General features: G+C 39.0%; 1 protein-coding gene across 1 annotated transcript in view; it reads left to right on the top strand.

The window, feature by feature from the left end:
• LOC131188446 (uncharacterized) overlaps positions 1-23,811 on the top strand; it is an 80,199-nt gene that overhangs the window by 51,350 nt on the left and 5,038 nt on the right. Inside the window, exon 4 of the mRNA XM_058163765.1 lies at positions 5,405-5,458. Within this exon, the coding sequence (XP_058019748.1) occupies positions 5,405-5,458 (54 nt within the window). The remainder of the gene's footprint in view (positions 1-5,404; positions 5,459-23,811) is intronic.

The raw sequence follows: 23,811 nt of genomic DNA on the forward strand, positions 1-23,811 counted from the left end.
GACCGAAAATGCCCAGAACCTTTCTCAAACGCTCCCCAATTCCTCGTTTTCCCTGATATCAATACATCATGAGTAGGGAACAACCCTGGATAGGTTGCACCCCCACTATGACACGGAGCGTGGGCCGGACAACTCGCTCGCAACTAGGGGGTTCAGTAGAGGGGATGCTGTGTTTGCCTGGAATTTTGGTTCATCGCCTAAATGGGTGCCGGGCGACATTATACAAATAACCGGGCCCTATTCCTACAGGGTCCGGCTGGCCGATGGGAGAGAGTGGTGCCGCCATATAAATCAACTAAGATGGCGGAGACCTGGCACACAGGACCTACTCAATGACAAGGACTGCCCAGGAACTGGGGAGCAGGCCGCTCCCGTACCACCTTCCAGGCTACCGGTCCTGGAAAGAGACCACAACCCTGCCAGGCCACCTCTGGGACCCAGCCTTCCGGACCTACAGGCCGGGGAAGGACTCCAACCCTCAAAACGCGGATCGATCTCATCGGGAAACATACCTGGAAGCTTGGAAATTCCCGTGTCGGCCAGGTCTCCTTTGGGGGTGGAGTTGTTGGTTCCTGCAGGAGCGGCAGCAGCCACAGCTACTCCTCCTCCGGAGGCTGCCGCCCCTGAACTGAGAAGATCTGGGTGGAGCCGACGGCTGCTTGCGTACTTGGCCGATTATGCATGTGCGGTCCAGGAGGGGAAGGGTGTAAAGTCCTCGGACTTACAATGCGTCTCTAGCCTGGCAACAGCCAGGCGGTTTCTGATTGGATAAGACGCGCCTCAAGAAAAGCGAGAGTTTTGTAGTCCCGTCATTGGTGCAGCCGCTTTGACAGCTGCTATATAAGAGCTGTCAAAGGGCTCTGGTTTTTCTGTCAGAGTTCTCTTGCTGTTAACGCTGTGTTTAAATAAAGTTAGTTGAAGCCGTTCATGACTGGACTATTCCTGGGTGAGCTGTCACCGGATTTAATAATTTCTAATGGTCCCTGCCAGTTTCCCACAATGGAATATCTCTGAAATGATGACCTGACAGGTCCCAGGTTGTCTGGTATATTTTAGCTTTGTGGAAAATATGGTAAGGAAAACACATGATTGTTTTCTTCTTTTAATCTTTCAGGGAGATTGGTTGGCTTTTTGACTTTTTGTAAGTCAGGCTTCAAAAAGTGGACTTTCTCCCACATGAAAATGTACATATGTTCCAATTTCTAGGTGAAAGAAACACAGCAATAATATTTTCCCATATTTTATTCTGCTTATTCATACAAAGTCTGTGTACAGAAAATCCACTCATAAATAGTAAGTGTAAACAAGTCTTCAGTCTTTTGATTAAATGGAACCATGTACTCATCTTTTCAGTGTTGCAGTACAGTCTTTTTGTTATAGTAAGGGCACAGAGAATCCATTTTCATTGTCTAATTGTCAAGTTCCACATATTAGATATGTAATTCAGGAGAATATGATACTCTGAAAATTTTGGTTGTTGTTGCAGTCATATTTATATAGTCCACTACTTTCTCCCCAAACTTAGTTTAAGTATAGGACATTGTAGAAACATGTCTTTTAAAGAAGCATTGTTTTATTGCATTTCCAACATTATATTGTCGTAAATAATCCTTTACTCTACAAGTGTAATGGGAGTCCAATAAACTCTTTTAAGTATTTTCGTTGTATAAGTTGTAACATAAAGTCCATTAACACTCTCCCTGTAGAAGTTGAGACACACTCCTATTGCCTAGGCAGTATAGGACTCTCTAATTCTTTATTCCACTGAACTTTTGTATATCAAATTGGTTTATTGATAACAAATACCTATAAAAACTATTAGTCAATTTTTTTTTAATTTTAAAAGATTTAGTTGTTGTATGTTGGGCATCTCAGAAGTTGAAAATGCTACTGTTCTAGACAATGTGGTTAACAAAGGTTGTAGCTGTAAATATTGCCACTGAGTAACATCTAGTAGATGATATTTGCCTCTCAGGACAACATATATTAAAAATTTATCAATAGGGCCAAACTCAATATCCCCATTTCCACCCAATTTTTCCATATCACCCTCTTTTTCCCAGTTTTTAATATTAGATTTCCCCATAAAGTCAATTTAGCATTGGAAAAAGGATCAAATATGGTTTTATTAGACATTCATTCCATGGCTTTCTAGTTCTGTTGCACTTAGATGCTAATACTGCCCATCTAACCAAAGGTAACTGAATAGGAATACACATTCCAAAGTTACCAAAATTGTAAAATTGGCATTAATTTTTGGCTTCTAGTATTTAATATTTCACAGTAGGTAAGTTTGATTATATAGCTGCAGATTTGGAAAAATGAATCCTCCCTCATTAATTGGCAATTGCATTTTCTGTAAAGATATTTTCAGAAATGAAGAACCCCATATTTTTTTCTAAACAAAGAGTTTATTTTCCAAAAATATTTTCCAGATATTTAAGCAGAAATTTCTCTCAGAATATAAGTTAATGTGGAAATAATATTCATTTTGAGAACATGCATCTTTCTCCAAAGGGTGGGGTTTAATGATTTCCATCTATCGAAATCTGAAGAAACTTCTGTATATATTTTATATTACATGTTACTGAGTTACAGTATATATTTCAGTACAGATCTCTAAATATTTAGTAGTTTTGGTACAAATTGGAAATTAATATTCCTTAAATGGAAGAGTAACCAAATTTTCACTTATTGTAATCAACTTTGATCTGGACTAGTTAGTAAAAAAATTCTGCTATTTTACTAAAGGCATCGATCATTTGTATTAACACAAGAATAGTAATGTGAGGGTTAAGAATAAACAGAAGAATATCATCTCCAAATAGCTTTTCAACCTCTAACTTGCCAGAAAGTTGTCTGTAGGGTATGACTGGAGAAAATTAGAATAGCAAAATAACTGACAATTGCCTTATGTCTTAGATATAAAATTGCCCAGTGTTTTGCACTAATATTGTCCTCTGAAGTGTTGTTTTCAATAAAATTTGAGAGAGAATCCTTGCCCCCCAATTATAATTTAAAAAAACAAGAAGAAAGGGCTTTCTTTTTTTATTAGGAAGATAAAAGGATTTGGTCATTTACTTCATCACTAATATAGATGCCTCCCATATGTGTTTGACTATGATTCTTGTCACTTTTCCATTGAAAATTCCTTATTAATAGACTACAGCATTGAAGCACAAGAGATTTTTTTCAGAATATCAAGGAACAATTTTCCCCCCTTCCTAGCATTTTTCCACAAGTACAGGGTCTGCTTTTTTCAGATCAGCAAGCATGGATTCATTGATGGTGATAGGAATTGACCAACCATCTTGTTGCCTGACCCTGACACCATGGGCTAAGAAGTTAGAGATTGTTCTTGTGGAGAAAATAGGAGGAAGAAGGTGTTTTGGATATGTTTGCTGCCTTGAGTTGTTTGTAAAAATAATAAAGGCAGGATACAAACAAACAAGTGTAATATCTGTGGCCTTTGCCACACTTAACTTTTGAAACTGATTGGAAAAGCTGTTGCATGGCTCCTTTGCCTGGCAATAGAAATTAATGTGTGCTGTTATGCATATAAAGCAGATACTTAGAGGCAGGAGACGGGATGCAGAAAGTGGGGAGATGACTGATTTAGTAAGCATAAGACAGCTTACTAGCTAAAGTTTTGAATTGGTATTGGGTTCAACCCAAGTTCAAATCTACTCTCTGCCATCCCTGATCATTGTGTGATGTACATTTTGTCTCACGCTCTGACTGAAAGGCAAGATACAAATCTAATAATCTAGAAATCTAGTGTTACTATTGTACATTTTCATTGTATTGATCTTTCTTCAGTTAAAAGTCAGCTATAGACTTCATAGGAGTTTGTCATTCCCAAATTTTCCAACTGGAGTTTTCAACATGCTAATTTCTCTAATATACATAAATAATTCTAATACAAATTTTTGTGATTGCGTGCTTCTTTTCTGCAAGGATTTTTGATGAGAACAAAAACATTATCAAACATTTTTACTGTTACTGCAAATGTGCAGTTCATTATAAGACCAATTATCTTACAAATTCTATGTCAGATATCTTTCACATTGCTAAATAAGGAAGAGCAGATGCAGGAAGTTTCAAGTAGAAATACTTGGCATCCCCAACTATTGCTAATATAAATAGTTTAAACAAATTCTTAACAAAATGGGAAGATACTTTATGACATTGCAGAATAATAATTGGCTACTGTGGGATCTTGTTTTGCTGCATCTAACAGAGATCTAGAAAAGTAGCTGGCACTACTTTTACCTGGCATGAAGAATAGGAGCTTTACTTACTAGAATTTGGCACATTAGGTTGCTGCTAAATTAACTTATTTTAAAGTCTTTTAGATTGCCTTAGGACAATGCCTTCTTTAAGAGGCACACAACAAAAAGATAGCAAGAAATTTAATGTTAAGTTGCTAGCATTCAGTAATAGCAATGTTCTATCTAGCTCTGCATAAAAAGTGACCACAGTTCATCAGCCAGCAAATGCATAGGAGCAGAGAAAAGGCAGGTTATATTTTCCCCACATAAATTTTCATCTTCCATTGAAGAAAATGTAAATATAAGGACAAATAGGCAGGAATTCTTAAAAGTAGAAGATTGCAGTCATTTTTAAAATGTTGACAGGAACTCTGGGTGTCTTACAAAATAACTCCCTTAAGGGTATGGTTGTTTACAAAATAGCTATGGGCAAGTAGGATGCAGTTGGAGAAAGGCAGGCAAACTTTTATATAGTAGCTTTTTAATTACCTCATTTCCATTACATGAGAAATATAAGGGTAGAACTGACATTCAGAATATACATCTCTTCTCTTGCAGCAGCATAATTCAGCGATTGTCCTTTAAAATTTTTAAAGTTTATATGTCATTTATTTAATTTTTTAAACTGTTGATTTTTCTTTAAATTAAATCTGTGCCATGAATTTAAAGGGCTTAATGTTATTTTTCTCCAGTGAGCACTGTAAAATAATTGTTAAGGGAAGAGTTGAAATATTGCTAAACTAATATTCAAAATTTGGGCATCTAGGTGCTTGTGATTCTTTTAGAATGAATTGCATCTTGATAATCAAGAGTAAAATATAGCAGGATAACACTAAAAAGGTGAGTTATGTACCAAGGTAGTCCTATTATATACCAACTGGTAATACTTGCAGCCAGAAGTTTACTCTGTTTTTCTTCTATGTCATTTAGAGATAACACAGTCATTCTGAGCTGCTTCCCATTTCTAACACAATAACACCGTTTAAATTCAAAGTGTTGGATTTTTTAAAATTATTTTAATGTACTCTTCAGGCTCCTTTCTAGTATTCCACTGATGTTCATTATGAGGTGATATTAAATTTCTCATTCAAGCTTCACCTGACTGTCACCTTTGGTTTTTGCTTCTCTTTTAGAAGATGCTGTTTAAGAAAAATTGTGGTACAAAGACAAGGATCATCAAAATCCGCGTAAGTTGAGCCATGGATATGTATTTCTTTTCCATTCCTTCATTTGTGTCAAAATCATGAGCATTCCATACAGCAAAAGTCCACAGCTGATGGCCTTCTAGTTTCCTTATAAAAGTTCTTGGTTTTTAGTAACGTACACTGGGAAGTGCAAAGAATTAAATATAGAGGAGATGATCATATTAACTGAACTTGATTAATTGAATGAAAATATAATTAAATTCACATTTAAATATAATTAAAATGTAAGTTTCAGCTCCCACTTTTTGTCCTTGCCCTGCTTCTGTTCTGGAAAGCAATGTTTAGCATGGTATTCATTTGCCCTGAAAAAATTGTGCATGCACACACATAAAGTTTTGTAATAGTTTTCTAGATAGTAGACATTATAAAATGTAAGAATTGTTCCAGAGAATATTTTGTGTATCTCCTTTCAGACAAAGAGGGTAGCAAATAAGCCCAGTACTTCCAAGCATGAAGAAAAAAGAGCTTTCATATTTTTATAATCTGAGTAAGGAGATCTCAGAAAAAATTGCTGTAAGATTCAGCTGGGATAGCCAAAGAAAGACATTAATTAGTATGTTATAGAATAAGTTAATGTTATAGGTTAAACTAGTAGGATAAGTTAATAACTGAAGGTAATAATCCTATTATAGGGATGATGGTATATTTACATTTATTTCCTTTTTATGGATTTTATTGCAAAATCCATGTTTTTTAATCCACTCTCTCCTAACTTGCTTAATTTTAGCCAATGATGGATTGTATTACTGCCCCATTATTTCACAAGAACATTTCAGAAGATGTTTATATGCAAGCCATTTATTTTCTGTATGAAGGCTTATATGCCACTTCAAATCACTGTGACACTAAGTGGCTTGCAAGCACACAGATAGAATAACATAGTAAAGAAATGCAATAACCATAAAACAACTGCGAGTAACTGATCTAATCATCACAAACACCATTAATAATACATGTTACCAGCCCACTTAAGTTGTGCCAGGTACAGCCATCTAACAGCTGCTTTGGTTCCCAAAAGCTTTTGGACTAGGCAAATTTTTAAACACTTTGTAAATGTTGGGAGAATACAGGTTTTATTTTGGATGGAGTCCATTTCACACAAGGGAACTTCCTGCAGAAAATGCTCATCACTTCAGGAATTATTTCTGCATAGTTTATAATCCTACAATTGAAGTAATCATTTAAGAAAAATTTAATTTTGGTCAGTTTGCTGTACTAGTTAAAAATCTGATTTAGAAATCAGGAGACTATGAATTCTAATCTTGCCTTAGGCGTGAAAGCCAGCTGGGTGACTTTGGGCCAATCAGTCTCTCTGAGCCCAACCCACCATACAGGGTTGCTGCTGAGGGGAAAATAGGAGAAGGAAGGAGTATTATGTATCCCAAAGGTGCTTTTCCAAAATGCAGTTAGACTTTTTTGGTTTTTTTTTTTCTTGAGAATGTTTTGCTTCTTATCCAAGAAGCTTCTTCAGTTGAAGAAAAAGATCCAGTTGCTATTTGGAAAAGCACTTTTGGGACAACCATGACCTGGATGATTGAGAATCTCCATAGCCGAGTATTATCACGTGAAGTGTTAATACCACTTTATGATGCCTTGGTAAGGCCACACTTGGAATATTGCATCCAGTTTTGGTCGCCACGATGTAAAAAGGATGTTGAGACTCTAGAAAGAGTGCAGAGAAGAGCAACAAAGATGATTAGGGGACAGGAGCAGGGGTGAAATGCTACCGGATCGGACCGGATCGGGCGAGTAGATAGCGGAGATTGGTTCTGGTTCGCCGATCCGGTAGCAGTTGCTGGCTGGCCATGCCCCCGAACCAGTCCATGGCCCGCAGTCCAGCCTTCGCAAGCTGAACACCGGAACACCGGGAAGGCAGCTCGGCACCTGCTTGCCCTTAGGTCAGGGGCCGGGGCCCATTCCCCGAGGCCCCGGAGCCGCCGCCTGCCCCAATCAGGTCAGGGAATGCACCATTCCCCGACTCCGGCCTTTCCCTGGAGCCGCCGCCCACTCTTCCTTCGCCCACTTGCTGCCCGCTCGCCGCCTGTTCGCCCTTTGGTCAGGGCCCAGGGATACCTCATTCCCCTGAGACCCTGGAGCCACCCCCTGCTTGCAGCCTGCCTCAACCGGGTCGGGGAATGCACCTTGTCCCGGAGCCGCTGCCTGCTCTTCCTTCGCCACGCAGCGTATACATACTTTCTTCCAGCGGCTGGCTGCCAGGAAAGGCAAGAGTCCAAAAGTTAGAGTCCCTCTCCTTGAATATGCCACCGCCGTTGCTGCTTGTTCCATGCACCGGCTGCGCAAGCGCACACTGTTTATTTCATTTATTTATCAGCAGCAGGTTGGGTGTGCGCTTGCATAGAACAAGACGGCATATTCAAGGAGAGCAATTCCAATAACTTTTGGACGCTTGCCTTTCCTGGCAGCCAGCCGCTGGAGGAAATTAAGTATATGCCGCGTGGCGAAGGAAGAGCGGGCGGCGGTTCTGGGACAAGGCTGGTGTCGGGGAATGGTGCATTCCCCGACCCGGTTGAGCAGGTGGCGACTCCTGGGCCTCAGGGAATGGGGCGTCCCTGGGCCCCGGCCCCTGACCAAAGGCGAAGAGCAAGCAGGCGGTGAGTGGGCAGCAGCTCCCGAGAAAGGCCGGAGTTGGGGAATGGTGCATTCCCCGACCCCATTGAGGCAGGTGGCGGCTCCGGGGCCTAGGGGAATGGTGCATCCCTGGGCCCCGGCCCCCGACCCAAGGAGAAGGGAGAACAGGTGGCGAGCGGGTGGCAAGTGGGCAGAGAGGCTGCAGATGCAGGCATCTCGCAAAAAGGGAAAAGGCAGAATAGAAATTAATTTTTCCCCCCTACTGGGTTCTGTGGGCGTGGCTTGGTGGGGGGTTTGTGACTGAGTGGGCATGGCTGTGAGTGACATTGAATTGGTCACGCCCACTCAGTCACAGGACACACCCATCCACCAAGCCACACCCACAGAATAGGTAGCATTATAGTTTGCATTCAGTTTTGGTCGCCACGATGTAAAAAAGATGCTGAGACTCTAGAAAGAGTGCAGAGAAGAGCAACAAAGATGATTAGGGGATTGGAGGCTAAAACATATGAAGAACGGTTGCAGGAACTGGGTATGTCTAGTTTAATGAAAAGAAGGACTAGGGGAGACATGATAGCAGTGTTCCAATATCTCAGGGGTTGCCACAAAGAAGAGAGAGTCAAACTATTCTCCAAAGCACCTGAGGGTAGAACAAGAAGCAATGGGTGGAAACTAATCAAGGAGAGAAGCAACCTAGAACTAAGGAGAAATTTCCTGACAGTTAGAACAATTAATCAGTGGAACAACTTGCCTGCAGAAGTTGCGAATGCTCCAACACTGGAAGTTTTTAAGAAGAGATTAGATAACCATTTGCCTGAAGTGGTGTCGGGTTTCCTGCCTGGGCAGGGGGTTGGACTACAAGATCTTCAAGGTCTCTTCCAACTCTGATGATGATGATGATGATGATGATGATATTATTATTATTATTATTATTATTATTATTATTATTATTATTATTATTATTATTATTTATGTTTACTTTCTTGAGTTACCTAAAGATGGGATAAAAATCTAATAAATAAACTCAAGTTTCATACCTTTCATCCTGTGATTTCTACTTCTCATGAATATAGGGCAAAAATTTGAGGATGGATTGGTGCAGAGGCCAAATAAATGGCATCTTGTTTTTGATAATTGCAAATTGACAGCTCTCCTGAATGATGGAAGCAGAATCCTCATCTGTCTGGATTTTTTTTCCAGACAGAACCCTTTTGATATTGCTAACCTAAGTCAGCCAATGTTGGGGCTTTCTGCTAGCTTTTTTTTTTTTTTTAATGTAGGATACTGAGGAAGTGCTAATGAATCACTACTGAGTGACTTGCACAGCAGATTGCTGCCAAAAAAACCAGAACTTTTTTTGTGTTTTTCTATAATGTCATGTTTTTCCTGGAAGCGAACTAATCGGGTTAGTCTGCTCATTATATAGTGGCTATTCGTTCTTCTCATTTCCTGAAGTAAAGCTCAAGAACACGTTTTCATATTGCCCAGAAAAGACACTGGCTTCTGAAAGCCATTCTGCAATCTATCACCCTGCTAGATTTTTTTTTTTTGCGGGGGGTGGTGGGGTGGGGTGGGTTTCTTAAAGGACAAGGAGATAAATACAAGTAGATACAGTAGATCCTAAATGATGCTACTGTTGGTATTAATTTCACTATGTAAACTGTACTGAAGTTTAAAGGATTTGGAAAACTTGTTTCCATCTCTGAGGTAAAGGAAGAAGGAAATACATTTCTATGGATTAAGGCAAAATGCAACCTAGAAAAGGGTTTTATTCCCAGATTAGGGTGGATTGCTGTGGCCCACAATTCTCCATAGCATCCTTAGGTCTAGAGCAGGGGTGTGAAACTTGCGGCCCGTGGCCCAGATGCATCACATGCTGGCCACGCCCACCCGTGTTTAGCGAATGGGGAAAAAGTCAGGATATGTCACGTGACTACAACGTGATGCTGCAAGTTTAACACCCCTGTTCTAGAGAAAGAAATCTGTGCCTTTTGGGTGTATGTATGTTTGTTTTGTTTTTCAAAGCAGTGCAGGATTCTTTCACCAGCAAATATATTACAACCTAAAACTGAAACAGAGGTTTCTTTTCCTAGCCCTAATTATAATTTGTACATATAGCTTTTCTTCTAAAAGCTGCAAACGTAATTTACCTAGTAAATCAAGGCATGCAACAATGCCATTTTAAAAATGTGGAAGCAGAAATAAATTTAAAAATGCCATGTTGCCTGGGAGTACATCATGCATAAAAATGATCCCTAAGGTAACTGTTTCAAGGGCTTAATTTGTACCAGGTTTTTTTTTTTTTTTTTTTTTTTGTTCACATTTATACCCCGCCCTTCTCCGAAGACTCAGGGCGGCTTACAGTGTATAAGGCAATAGTCTCATTCTATTTTGTATATTTTTTACAAAGTCAACTTATTGCCCCCCCAACAATCTGGGTCCTCATTTTACCTACCTTATAAAGGATGGAAGGCTGAGTCAACCTTGGGCCGGGCTCGAACCTGCAGTAATTGCAGGCTGCTGAGTTCTTAATAACAGGCTTTTACCAGCGTGAGCTAAACCGGCCCCTTTTGAAATCATCTGGAAAATGGACCATGGAATAAAGTCCTGACATTGCAAGTATGTACATGAAATCAAAACCTTTATAGGTGCTATTCTTCTGTCGCTGTCCCAGTTCCACTCCAGTGTAGTCCTGGTTCCCAGTGCCAGGCTACCATCTCTTCTCCCACCTGAGAACTGGAATCCCAACATGTTGGCACTTCTTCTCTTCCAACTCTGGATTTGTTTTTTGTTTTTTAATTGAAATATTCTGAGATTCTTGCAAGCTATTCTACATTGGCAACTCTTTTTTCTTTTTTTGCAGGATGGGGGATAGTCAATCGCTTTTTATTATTTCAAACAACATTTTGTACATGTACATTGCCTGTTTTGGCGTGTCTCCTATTGACACACAACCAACCAGAATGAATTCCATATTAGAAGAACAACTCAGCAAAAATATTGAGGTGTATTTTTCTCTATAAGAGGAATGCTATATTCTCTATAAGAGGAATGCTATATTCAGAACATGTTTTACCCTACATTTTTCTACAGAGATTTTTTTTAAAAAAAATAACCCTAGAAACTTTTGAGCTCTTTCAAACATATGAATACTGGACTGACCCTTTGTTCTAGCAAATAATCAGGGGAATATTTTTGAGCATGTGTCAAGTACCTTACATGTGTCAGAGAATTTCTAGATACAGAGATGGCTCCCCTATTTTCATGTCTCTTTTTTTCCTGGTAATTTAAGTGCCATACAATTCTTCCCTTCATTGTGATGTTTGCAATGTAAATTAAGCTGGAACAGAAAAGAGAAAGATTATGTCTTATCTTGATACCATTCGTTCCTTGGATTTGGACCAGAATCATCAAACAATTTCCCTTAATTCTTCTTTCAGTAGGCTGAAATGCCACTGGAGACAGGTGAAACTTTGTGCCCTCTTAAAACAACAATCTTATTTTTCAACTTGGAATTGAGTAGGCATTGAAGACTTCACTTCGTTGGCAAAAGTTTTGCCTTGTGCCAAGAATGAACAAGATGCATACAGTGTAACAATATAATCAGAAACAATATAACTAAAGAGAGAGAGGAGCAGCTGCTCAAATAATTTATTTGTTCTGTTTATACACATAGTCTGGCAATAAAACTCAATCTAGAAACCAATTAATGGATATAATACAAGAAAGTGTAACTTAGTAAAACCTGAAATCTACATTAGTTGTTTCCAATAAAGGAGAATATTTGTAGCTCACGGTTGAAATGAGGGGTCCTTAGTGCTCTCTGGTTGTTTTCTTGTATCAATTCACCTACTACATAAGTTCATCCATAATGAGGATCACATAAATTATGTTTACATTTACTTGGTTTCATCTTGTCACAATACTCTGGTTGAGAGCATTTTGAAGTATGAATTGTGAAATCCTTTTGCTGTATATCAATAACTTGGAATTATATCTGAAATCACTGTGAACTAAATGGTATTTCTCCAAAACTTTGGAGCTTCTATCTTAGCTACTGGGATAGTTCTTCCTTCTTTCCTTTCATTTTAAAAATAAAAACAATTTTAGGATTAGCTTTAACTGACTATTTTTATTCCCTTTTAGGCATGCTGACTTTTTGGCATGTTACTGGAATAAATATTTGTTGCATAAAAGTAGGAAACTAGACAAAGCTCTCTCTCTCTCTCCCCCTCTCCCCCCCACACACACTTAGTCCACCCAGATATAGTGCAACCTAATCGCTAATCTAATTTTTGTTCTTCAATAATCTGCTTATTTGACTAAATGCTTACTGAAAAGTCAGGCAACAGAATCGTATGGGTCAAGTATTTAAGGGTGGAACAGTTTAAGTCCTACTTTGAAGGCAATTCCTCTTAAACAAATACTTTTTCCTCCTGACTATGTTCAGTTTTTAGTAATTCTTATCCATATGCTGTACCAGGGAAAGTAATTGGAGAGAAGAGAAAGAAAAAAAAGAGCAAGAATAGTTAACTATAGACTTTTTCTTTGTGGTAATAATGAGTAATTGGAAATTTTAAAAATTTGAAGAATGTATGTATGTATGTATTTATTTATTTAATTAATTAATTAATATTGCCGCCTATTCGCCCATGGCGACTCAAGGGGGCTTACAGAATAGAAAACCACATTTAAAACAATAAAAACTAACAAAAAGAATCAAATAAATTGATACAGTACAATATAACAAAATCATCCTCGCACCTCCCCCGCCGGCAACAGCCGATCACTTGAGCCATTTAATGGGCTCCATTCCGCCCTGGGTTCCCCAGGCCCGCTGGCAGAACCAGGTCTTTGGCGCCTTCTGGAAGACTATTAGAGTGGGGGCCGTTCTAATCTCTGGGGGGAGAGTGTTCCAGAGAGAGGGAGACACCACAGAGAAGGAACTACTTCTGGGTCCCACCAGATATATCTCCCTCGGGGATGGGACCTGCAACATTCCCTGCCTCCCCACTCTGATGGGTTGGGTAGATGTGACAGGCAAGAAATGGTTCCTCAGATAACCTGGTCCCAACCCATGAAGGGCTTTAAAGGTGACAACCAACACCCTAAAGCACCCTAAAGCAAATTGGCAACCAATGCCGCTCCTGCAGGAGGGGTGAAACATGTGCACACCAGGATCTGCACAAAACCATGCGGGCCACTGCATTTTGCACCAACTGGAGCTTCCAGATGCTCTTCAAGGGCAGCCCCATGTAGAGCGTGTTGCAATAGTCAAGACAGGAAGTGGCTGGGGCACGAGTGACTGTGAGTAGGGACTGTTGGTCCAGGAAAGGGCGTAACTGGGGCACCACCCCCAATTGCACAAAGGCCTTTTTGGCCATGATATAAAAAGTAGCTTTATATAATGAAGATTCTGTACCGAAAGATGAGAATGAGTATCATAGAATCAGAGGAATTACAACCTCCTAAAGATATTTGAAGGCTGCTATATATAAAGATGAATTTAGTTTTCTGATGCAGTGGGAAGCCTGGAGAAATCAAGTTAAGAGCAAACAAATTTTGTTGTATATACTTGCATGAAGTATATTTTTTTCTAAATAAAGTAAATTAGTTGGTTAAGTTGGAGCAGATAGAAATTCTATTAATATCATGTTTAATAGCTAAAATGTTTTTGTTACCTTGTCAGTAAGCATTCCTATATTAAAATACACTTTATAGAAATCCAGACAATTGGAATCCCTTGATGCTTTGCTGCATAAGCAATTTGTATGGCTTAATTCTGCACTGAAAAAAAACAATAACATAAATTCTGAAATTTTTCTCTGGATAGGAAAAATTGGACATACTTTTTCAAAATTATCCATGCATGCCCAGAGATCCAGAGAGTTTTCGTACATATTCAATATTAAAAACAAATGAAATGCAACAATAGATACATTTATAAAAAATACATTTATAATGTTGGAGGAGGGGAGATTATATGGCTGTTTTTCAAATACTTTGGGAATAAACTGATGGAAATTTCATCCAGTGATCCGGGAGAAAGAGATTTTCTTCTACAGAAGTAGTAATTTGTCAGTGTTCTTTTTTTCTTTGTGATGCTTATGGGAATTTGATTCCTTTTCATTTAATCCTTTTGCTGTATAATACACCCAAGATTCTTATCCTTGACCTCTGCTAGTAAAGCAGTTTTTCCAGAGGCAAATGTACTGTGCTGGCATGTGCAGCACTAATGCCTTTCTGAATGGATAATATTGTCTGCTTTGGATTGCTTAGCTTTATGGGATTGCAGTGTTTTGAGCCAATGCAAATTATTGGGTGTTCTGTGCATGAGTGTCTTCACTCATTGCACATTAGCCATAAGAAAGCCATTCATTCCTTGCATTGTGGATCCTGGGGTTAGCATCTGATTTGCATTACACAAAAAGGCCATAAAGCCTTACAAGCACATGTACCAGCAGCACCCTTTCAAAGCTTGTGTTGGTGGAAGGCTTGGTGCTACCACATTTCTATAGCTCAGTTGTAAGGAACACAGGTTTATCTCTTGGAATTTCCAGCAAGTCTGGAGAAGACCTGTATCTGAAATTCTGGAGAGCTGGAAGTTTGCCTTATATTGAATCAGCGTTTTCGTCGTCTTATATTGGCTGGCAGCACTTCTTGAGATTTTGAGGAAGGAAAATTGTAGTTTGTTTTAACTGAAGAAGCAGATAGCACTTGAGCCTTTTTATTTATTTTGATGCAAATGGCTTATAGCCTGCTGTGCTTCAGTTGGAGCAATATTTAAATAAGCACAGAGGTCTGACTCAGTATAACATAGATACTGTTTTCCTAATACGGTTTTGATGGGATATTATGGGAATTCCAAATTGACCTCTGTAAAATTAGCCTGAATGTTCACAAAAATCTACTTTGCCTGCTGTGAAAATGTTAGCAGCTTAAAGAAACAGTAGTTCTCTTGGATCAGTCTTTTCCAGCTGAAGTGTTCTATTATATTGGAATCATAGTTTCAAGAACTGCTGTATTGACTGAGAATTTAGAACGTTGTAGTCTCAATTAACCTGGAATGACCATCTTGGGACAAGTTGACTATAATCCCATATTTGTTATGCTAGCAATATTTGTTATGCTAGCAATATTTATACAATATTGCTTCCTATATGGTATTGGTTCCTCTTTGATAACTTTCTAGACTGAATCATATCAGAAATTGAATTCTAAATATTATTTCAACGGAACTGAATTCCTACTATTGGCATGTTCATGGTTTGTACTTCTATTCTGCAATAAAATAAATTTCTTCATGAAGTCTTTGAATTGACTTCAATCCAGAAGTATCTGAACAATTTATTACATTAGTCCTCTGGTTTAAAGATATGGCTGTTTCCATTGCTTGCCAAGAGCCTAATCTCATTCAGATAGTCTTGAGTTTTCATCCAACCATCATGATTCTCTTGGGAAGTTGTTCAAATTGGCTACAAAAACAGGGAAAGCAGCATTGCAGTCTGGATCACACAAGCAAGAGGTTTTTGGAATAGAAACTATAGACATAAAAATAAGAGGAAATACATTCTAGTAGTGCACATAAACTCTTCTCTGAGATCCACAAAGATTGCAAAATTCAGAGAAAATAAGTAAAGTTAATGACCCTTTGTCCTTATTTCCAAATTAGGGAAAGCAGATAGCAGATAGTCACAATTCTGTTTTATTGATGTAATTAGCTATCTATTTGTTAACAGCCACTATCTATCTATTAACAACACCCTCCCAACAAAAGTTTGCATAGTCAAAGCTATGGTTTTCCCAGTTGCAATGTATGGCTGTGAAAGTTGGACCATAAGAAAGGCTGAGTGCCAAAGAATTGAGGCCTTTGAACTATGGTGCAGGAGAAGACTCCTGCATGTCCCTTGACATGCAGGCAAGGTAATCAAACCGGTCAGTCCTAGAGGAGATCAACCCTAACTGCTCTTTAGAAGGCCAGATCCTGAAGATGAAACTCAAATACTTTGGCCACCTAATGAAGGAAGGACTCACTGGAGAAGAGCCTAATGCTGGGAAAGATTGAGGGCAAAAGAAGAAGGGGACGACAGAGAATGAGGTGGCTGGATGGAGTCACTGAAACAGTAGGCGTGAGCTTAAATGGATTCCAGAGGATGGTAGAGGACAGAATGGCCTGGAGGAACATTGTCCATGGGGTCAGGATGGGTCGGACATGACTTTATAACTAACAACAACAACTTTTAACAGCCCAACCTATAAGTAGAACATATTTTAAAACATCCCAATCTGTTCTGTTGATATAAACACATGCAAGTATATATATTTTTACTTGTGTTTGAAGTGTTCTTTTTGTATTATATCATAACAAAATCATTTTTCAGTGCAAAGACAGTGGGGATAAATAAAAGTTATGACTATCTTGTCTTGATGTGAGTAAGAACCAAGATCCAGCTAATTTTCTAATATGCCTGGTTATGTGTAACAGAGCATAAAGCCTCTCTTTGTAAAGAGCTTTTCAAAGAAGATTGGGCATTGTCTAGTTATCCCTTTGTACAGTTGCCAGTGGCCACCTGACAACTTTGTAAATACATTAGCTCTGGGTCTGTTTTGTTTTTTTGCCCTTAATGAGGACATTGGCATGTTTATTTGACCTTTTCACATAAAGCCACCCCAGCAACATTGCAACTGCCCTATGAGGGAACTAAACAAGTATTTATCCTTTCTAATATTGTAAATTGGAACTTTAATTCAGCCATTTTAAAGGAGATAGAATGCCAGATATTCTACAATGTGATGTACTTGAACCATTGCCAGAAGTGAATGCTTAGAAAGTGTCTGGGTGAAGGAATTGTCCTGGAACACAATTCCAAATTAGTGAGGGACATAATATCAAATTATATCTTGCCAATACAAACAGAGAGGGAGATCACATAAAGGGAAGGAAAATTGTTCCAGTGGAATATTGCTGGTGCCAATCACACTAGCAAATTCTTCTGTAATTATGAAACTGTTGATACCCTGTATTTCCTCAAGCTGATGGTTGAAGTTAAAACAATAATTTGGTAATTAAAAGAATTACAGAAACAATTGTTTAAAAAGCTGCTCTAAAATGCACATGGGAAAATAAAAACTATACTCAGTTACTGAATATGGCAGCATTAAAATACTTCAGTAGGGTGGTAGTAACAAGTACCTCCAAAACCTGTAACAGAAGGATCCAGTATTTGGTGCTATCATTGTTGTCCTCAGGATCTAAAGCCAACTGACCAAACTAGGAATAAAATAATGAGGGGGCGGGGAGAGGTGGGGGGAGGGAGAGAAGAGACTTGCTTGAATAAAGAAGTGGGTTAGCAAGTACAGCCAATGGCTTAATCCCCAGCCATGAATGCTAGATTTGGCTTTCATCTACAGCCACAGATCTACAGCTGATTTAAACCAGATGAGGCTTTCTGTCAGCTTATTTTTGCCTGTGGGTGGGCTAAAAAAGTAGCAGGGTATAAGATCAACATTAGAATGTCAAACTGTGGATTGTGAATGGTCTTATTCGCAAGATTTTGAAATTCTTACTGATCTAATATAATTGTTTCCTGCTTATTTGCAATATACAGTTTAAAAAGAATGTTAGGTGTTAGGAAGATACCTCTAAAATCATTGGAAATCTTAATGGGGGTTGATAAGAAAGTGCCTTTAATTAAATTGGAAGTAGGTTCCCAAGAATAAAGGCACAAGAGACAAATATAGACTTTTTTTTTTACCTCCAGTTTTCTTATAATACACTCCAGTTGACTCAGTCAGCATTTTCAGTACTTTGGGGTCATTGGAATCCTAATCTCAATCAATTAGAAGGTGCCAAGTTGAAAAAGCCTGCACAAAAAGCCTTCATTTAGGCTGTTGGCATTGTATAAGTAAAGAAAAGCAAATTGCTGCATTCTTGTGGTGTCTTTCATGCTGTAACAAGTTCCTCTGCCCAAGGTCAGAAGCAGAAACAGCCAAGCTTCTGACATATTTGACTATCAGTGTTTTGCATTTTGTTCTCTGTAGTTTTATGTAATCAGTCTACAGAGTTCTTTGGTCAATGAGAGCTCCAAAATAATGAATAAATACAATGGAAAACCAGTAAGATTTCCTTCATTATAAGTAATATTGCCAGTGGCTTATTATTCTTTACATGTCTTCAATTTTCCAGTTTTTATGTCTATCTAGATTGGTTTGGGTAACTCATATGCTAGATCTGTGAGGTGGCACGGAGAGCCCCCTCTGTGGGCACGTGCGCCATCACCAGCTGCTCTTCTGGTTTCCGGCATGCACATGTGCACCAGCCAGCTGGTCTTTGCGGGTGCCGGAGCACCGGAAAACAGCCTGAAAACAGCCCGAAAAAAGACAAAAAACCAGGCCATTTTCAGGCTGGTTTTGGGCCACTTTTGGCGCCATTTTCAGGCCATTTTTTTTACCAGTTGGCCAGCGCACATGCACATGCCAGAATCTCAAAGACTAGCTAGCCGACGTGCACATGCATGCATGTTCCGGTTTGGGCACTTGGTGCCGAAAAGGTTCGCCATCACTGTGCTAGATGAATCTCCAAAAGAGAAGACATGCTTTGCACTAGATTGGTAAGTGGCAAGCATGCCATAAAGAACAAAGCATTAACTGAAGATTAGTCAGAACCTCAGTGTTAGAGTGTTGTTACATTTACACTATTTCCAATAATAGCATTACAAGGTAATTTTGGTAACAATAGTTTTTAAAGTAGCTTCTTATTTGCAGCCTACCAAAAACCTGATAGAGAAACAACCTAATTTTTCTCCCTCTTCAGAGAGGGTCTACTGGATAGAGAAAGATGCTTCTAAACGTGACTTTTAGAGTAAAAAAATTCACCAAGGTTTAAAAAGGGCACTGATATTTTTTGAATAGAAAATACTGTTTTTATTTCACATATTGTGCTGTTTTCCACCACTCTTTTAATTATTATTATTATTATTTACTTTATTCCTTAAATATGAAACTCAGTCAACTGAACATTCAAAAATGCATCACAAATACCATTGACTGGTGCTAATGTTTGATAAGGGTTTCTGCCAGCGTCCTAGGTATCAACCAAGTAGCTTCTTAAAATATACGATGTTTCAAGTAGTGCAGTTTTTTGCAATTCCGCTGGTGTTATTGCAGGAAGCTGCAATTTGTTGATGTATCTTTTAAAATTCTTGGACAAGATACCAAGTGCCCCAATTACAATGGGAATCACTGTTACATGTTTCATCCATAGCCGTGTAGTTTCGATGGCCAGGTTGCGATATTGTCGTGTCCCACTCCTCCGCTGACGGCCAGGTCAGGGAAATCCGAATCAGGCGTGCCTCTGCAGCTCTGCCAAAGTCCTAGCAAAGTTCTCAAGGCAGGCAGGAGATCAGAAAGTGACTTCAGCAAGATAAGGTAGACTTTGCTTGACTCAGAGAATGCCAGAAAGCAGATTCTTTATATAGGCCATGGGGTGTGGCTCCATGACTCAGCACTTATCCAGGCCTGCCCCTCCTTTCCTTCTGTTGACGCCGCCTATCAATTCTCCTGAAGTGAGGGTCACTCCAGTCTGCAGCTGTTGGTAATTGACCTTCCTCAGGCTCACATGCTGTGGGGGAGGGGGAGGGGTCTAATTGCTCCGTTTGCCTGGGCATGGAGCCAGGGCTGGGGGCTGGAGGCGCTTCTTCTTCCTCGGCCTGTCTGGGCATGGAGCCAGGGCTGGGGCCGGGAGGCATGCTAGGACATTCCTCAGTGTTCGGAAGCAGATAAGACGGGCCCGGCTGCGGGGAAAGCGGACGAGGCACAACAGATATTTCATGATTTTTTCCAGTTCTTTTTCTCCGACTCTGGCATCTCCTGGTACCGCGATGTCAATAAATTGTACATATCAGTTTTCGACAACTGTGATATCTGGCGTGTTGTGTTCCAAGTGACAGATGTCTGTATTCAAAAGTCTCACAAGATCTTCACCTTCTTATTTTCTATAACTTTTTCCACTTTATATTCCCATGACTTTTTGGATACAGGTAAGTCATATTTTTTACATAATGACCAGTGGATTAATTTAGCAACTCGGTCGTGTCTAGGTTTGAAATTATTGTGTGATTTTGCTGCATTCACATATTAAATGTGAAATAGTTTTGACCTTGTTGTTGCAAAGTCAGCAGTTTGGATTGTTGGTGGATTTTTATATCTTCGCTTTCATGGCATTAGTTTGTAGTGCTTGTTCTTGAGCAGCGAGTATTAAACCTTCCGTTTCTTTCTTGATAGTTCCCATCTTAAGCCATGCCCATGTCAAGTTGTCATCACATTTTTCTTCAATGTTTTTCAAGTGCTGTTCATGCAAAGCTTTGGTTTTCCATCTATTTAATCTGTCATCAGTGGTTTTTCCTTATATTCTGCCTTTGTTTCTATTGTTTTTATAATGTTCTCCGTTTTCACAGACTGCATCATTATTATTATTATTATTATTATTATTATTATTATTATTATTATTATTATTATTAAAATCCATTAAAAAGAGAAGAACAAAATAAGATCATAACGCATTCTGATAACAGTAGGAATCTTTTCTTTTGATGTGTTGTCCAAATCTCCCAAAGAAACTCAAAGATACTTCCAAATTCCTTTTCCCATCTCCTCTCTCTTTCTTTGTGATTTCACCCCTTATCCTTTAAAAGAATACATATTTGGGGAAAGAAATAATCTCTGTCAAATATACGGATCATATGACAAGTGCATGCGAAGTAGGGAACTTTACACTTCAATCCTGAATGACATATATTCTCTCCTATTACTTCTTCTTGCCAGGACCGGCTAGTTACATCTCCATTTGGGAGGTTTTCCTTTGCCTTTTGTTGCCAACAGAGGGACAAAAAGGCAGTTCCAAAGCAGATGAGCAACCTTGTAGATGGTACATCTTACTTTTATCCATCTTCTTTTTGAGAGACCTCTTGTGACTTGCCCTCAAACCTATCTTATGTCTAACTGGGCTATGTTAGATGGACACATCTAAGGAGATACATACTTGAAATATTTACTTGATATACTTCTTTACTTGATATCTCTTGATTTACTTGATATATTTCTCATGCAACCTTCATGGATCAGTGTAATACCTACAAAACAAAGACAAAATTTTGAAATCATAGAATGCTATACCTTCAAGCCAACTGACAATCTAACATTTTTTGATTTTCCATTCTTGACTATTTTCATCATAACTGGCATGTTGTCCAGTGAGCCATATTTTTGTGAAATCTTGTGTTTTCCATTAACATGACCCCATAAAAAGCTCCAACCCTGGTTTTGCTCCTGCAATGCTACGCTAGGGAGTTTAAGGTTCTCTTCTCCCTTTCCTTGATGGATTAGCTCCATCGCTTGCCTGCAGCCAAAAGTTCCAGCTGCTGTTTGTTCACCGATCCTGTTGGTTGGCATTTCTCATTGACGAGAAGTGCCAATCTCTTTGTCCACTTTCCTTGCCTCCCTCTCAGTAGAATACTGGCAAGCAGCTTCCTTGCACGGGGAAGGACAAATCTGTCTGATTAATTCTGCCCCTTTAATTCTAAATAAAGGTTGCTATGTTACTCTCAATTCTGAGGCCTGCCAGAGCACACACCATCCATAATGCCACAGCAGGCGGCTGGTGAATGGAGACTTTTTAAAATATGCCTCTCCTGCTGTGTTCTTGCTGTTAGCCAAGCCTTCTGGCTGTGTAGGAGGATGTTGGATATGATTTCATGAAACTGAGCTATAGTTGGTTAATTTTTAGGCTGAGCACTAGTTTCTTTTCTCTTAAGCTGGCACTTTGGCATGGGGTGGGGAAAGAGAAATTGGTGTGATTTGCATTTGTCTGCACACTGTCCTAACTTGTCCTCCAGAGCCAAAGTATGAACTAAAATGGAGTTGGTATACAAAATCATGAACTTTTTAAGCAGCAAAGCCTTACATAACATCACAAACACAACAATATATACTAGTAAGCACAGCGGTTTGCAAAAATCTATATATTAAATAGTGTTCTGTACAAAAGTCCTTATTTTTAGAAACATGTAGCTGAAAGAATAGTTATGATTTTTATAAAACGGTTATAAACCCTAAGGATGGGGAAATAAGAACGCAACAGCCCAACTGAAATGGAAGGCTCATCTTTATCTATTTGGTATCTGAATGAGGCATCTTTGTTAGAAATGTCCTTCATATTAAATTATTTTGTGCTGTAAATGTTTTTCTTTATAACAAAGGTTTTCTTTGATAGTGCTGAAATCCCTTTTAGTAGAAGATAGGGCTAAATAATACTACTTGTCTCACAAAGAGCAGAAAACTCTTTTTATAGCTGGACTCTCCTATGTTTTTATATTTGAGAAAGTGTCATGGCTGCCATTACAGACACCCATGCAAAGAAGAACTGCAGTGTTTTCTTTGACAAGAAATGAAACATCTATTTTCTGAAGGGCCAACTGGTGAGGCTAAAATAAAAGCAATTTGTCCAGGAACGTGAGCGTCTTTAAAATATTGTTTATTTGCACTGTTTTCTTATTTTGAACCTATAACATAACTCTGTAGACTGATTACATAAAACTACAGAGAATAAAAAGCAAAGCATTGATATTGATTGAAACATATAATATGGTGGGGAGGTATCTAAATTTTGGGAAGCACCTATACTGTAGCTATAGGAGGTATAAACAAATTAAAAGTTAACCCTTTGCTGCTGTCAGAAGTTCTGCATAAAATAAAACTGGATAAGAGAATTTCACAATATTGGACTATTTAGTCCTGACAATTTAGATTTCAGATTGCTTAATTCGTCTCTCTGTCCAGCAAATTCAGCTTGCTAAAGAATGTACTCTCATATTGACCCTCAGAATATACAACCAATTACTTTTATGACTTTTAAAACAGGAACATACCATATATTTTTATTTCAAAACCCTAGAGAGAGAACGGATAACTTAGTTGTCCATTATGCCACCTTCAGGTGCACGTCTATGTAAAAACATCCATATTATTAAGATTTTATTTTTCTCTGAAAATGTGTTTGTAGGTTAACTGATAGGCATAATTGCACACACAGTTAGCAAAAGTGAATCAAAGTAACATTACTACAAAAGTTTACACACATAAAATATATATATTTGAAAAAGCCATTAGAGCATTAGAGCAGGGGTGTCAAACTCAAGGCCCACGGAGGTCTGGCCTCAGGGTGCTTAGATCTGGCCTGTGGGGCTGGTCTGGAAAGAGCAAAGGACCAGCTTGCGGTGCCTCTGCTAGCAAAAATGGGGTGCGGGTGGGGCTCCCCCCCACAATAGCTTTTGGCTTCTGGAGTAGTTCAGGATGCCATCCATGCTCAAAATGGGGCCTCCGGAGTGGTCCAAGAGGCTGTCCAGGCCCAAAAGGGGCCTCTGGAGTACTGCAGGAGGTCGTCCTTGACTTAGAAGGTTATAAAAAAAGGGAGGAAAAGTAGAACATTTTACCTTTCAGGCTTGCAGGATTCTGCTACTAGCCTATGTCAATAATTTATAGTTCAAGTCTTCCTATGGAGACAGTTTCTTGATCTGGTCTCTCTCTCATAAGGTGATCAAGTAGATCACGTAAGTATTAAAATAACAAAATCTCAGAAATGTATGCCTCCCTATATTTGTAAGTTTGTAAAACCATGTCTGCAGAGATGCAGTTCCGTGTCATGCCCACCATGGCCACGCCCACCCCATACCTGGCCCTCCAAGGTCAAA

Source organism: Ahaetulla prasina, chromosome 1, assembly GCF_028640845.1.
Source record: "Ahaetulla prasina isolate Xishuangbanna chromosome 1, ASM2864084v1, whole genome shotgun sequence".
Taxonomy (NCBI): domain Eukaryota; kingdom Metazoa; phylum Chordata; class Lepidosauria; order Squamata; family Colubridae; genus Ahaetulla; species Ahaetulla prasina.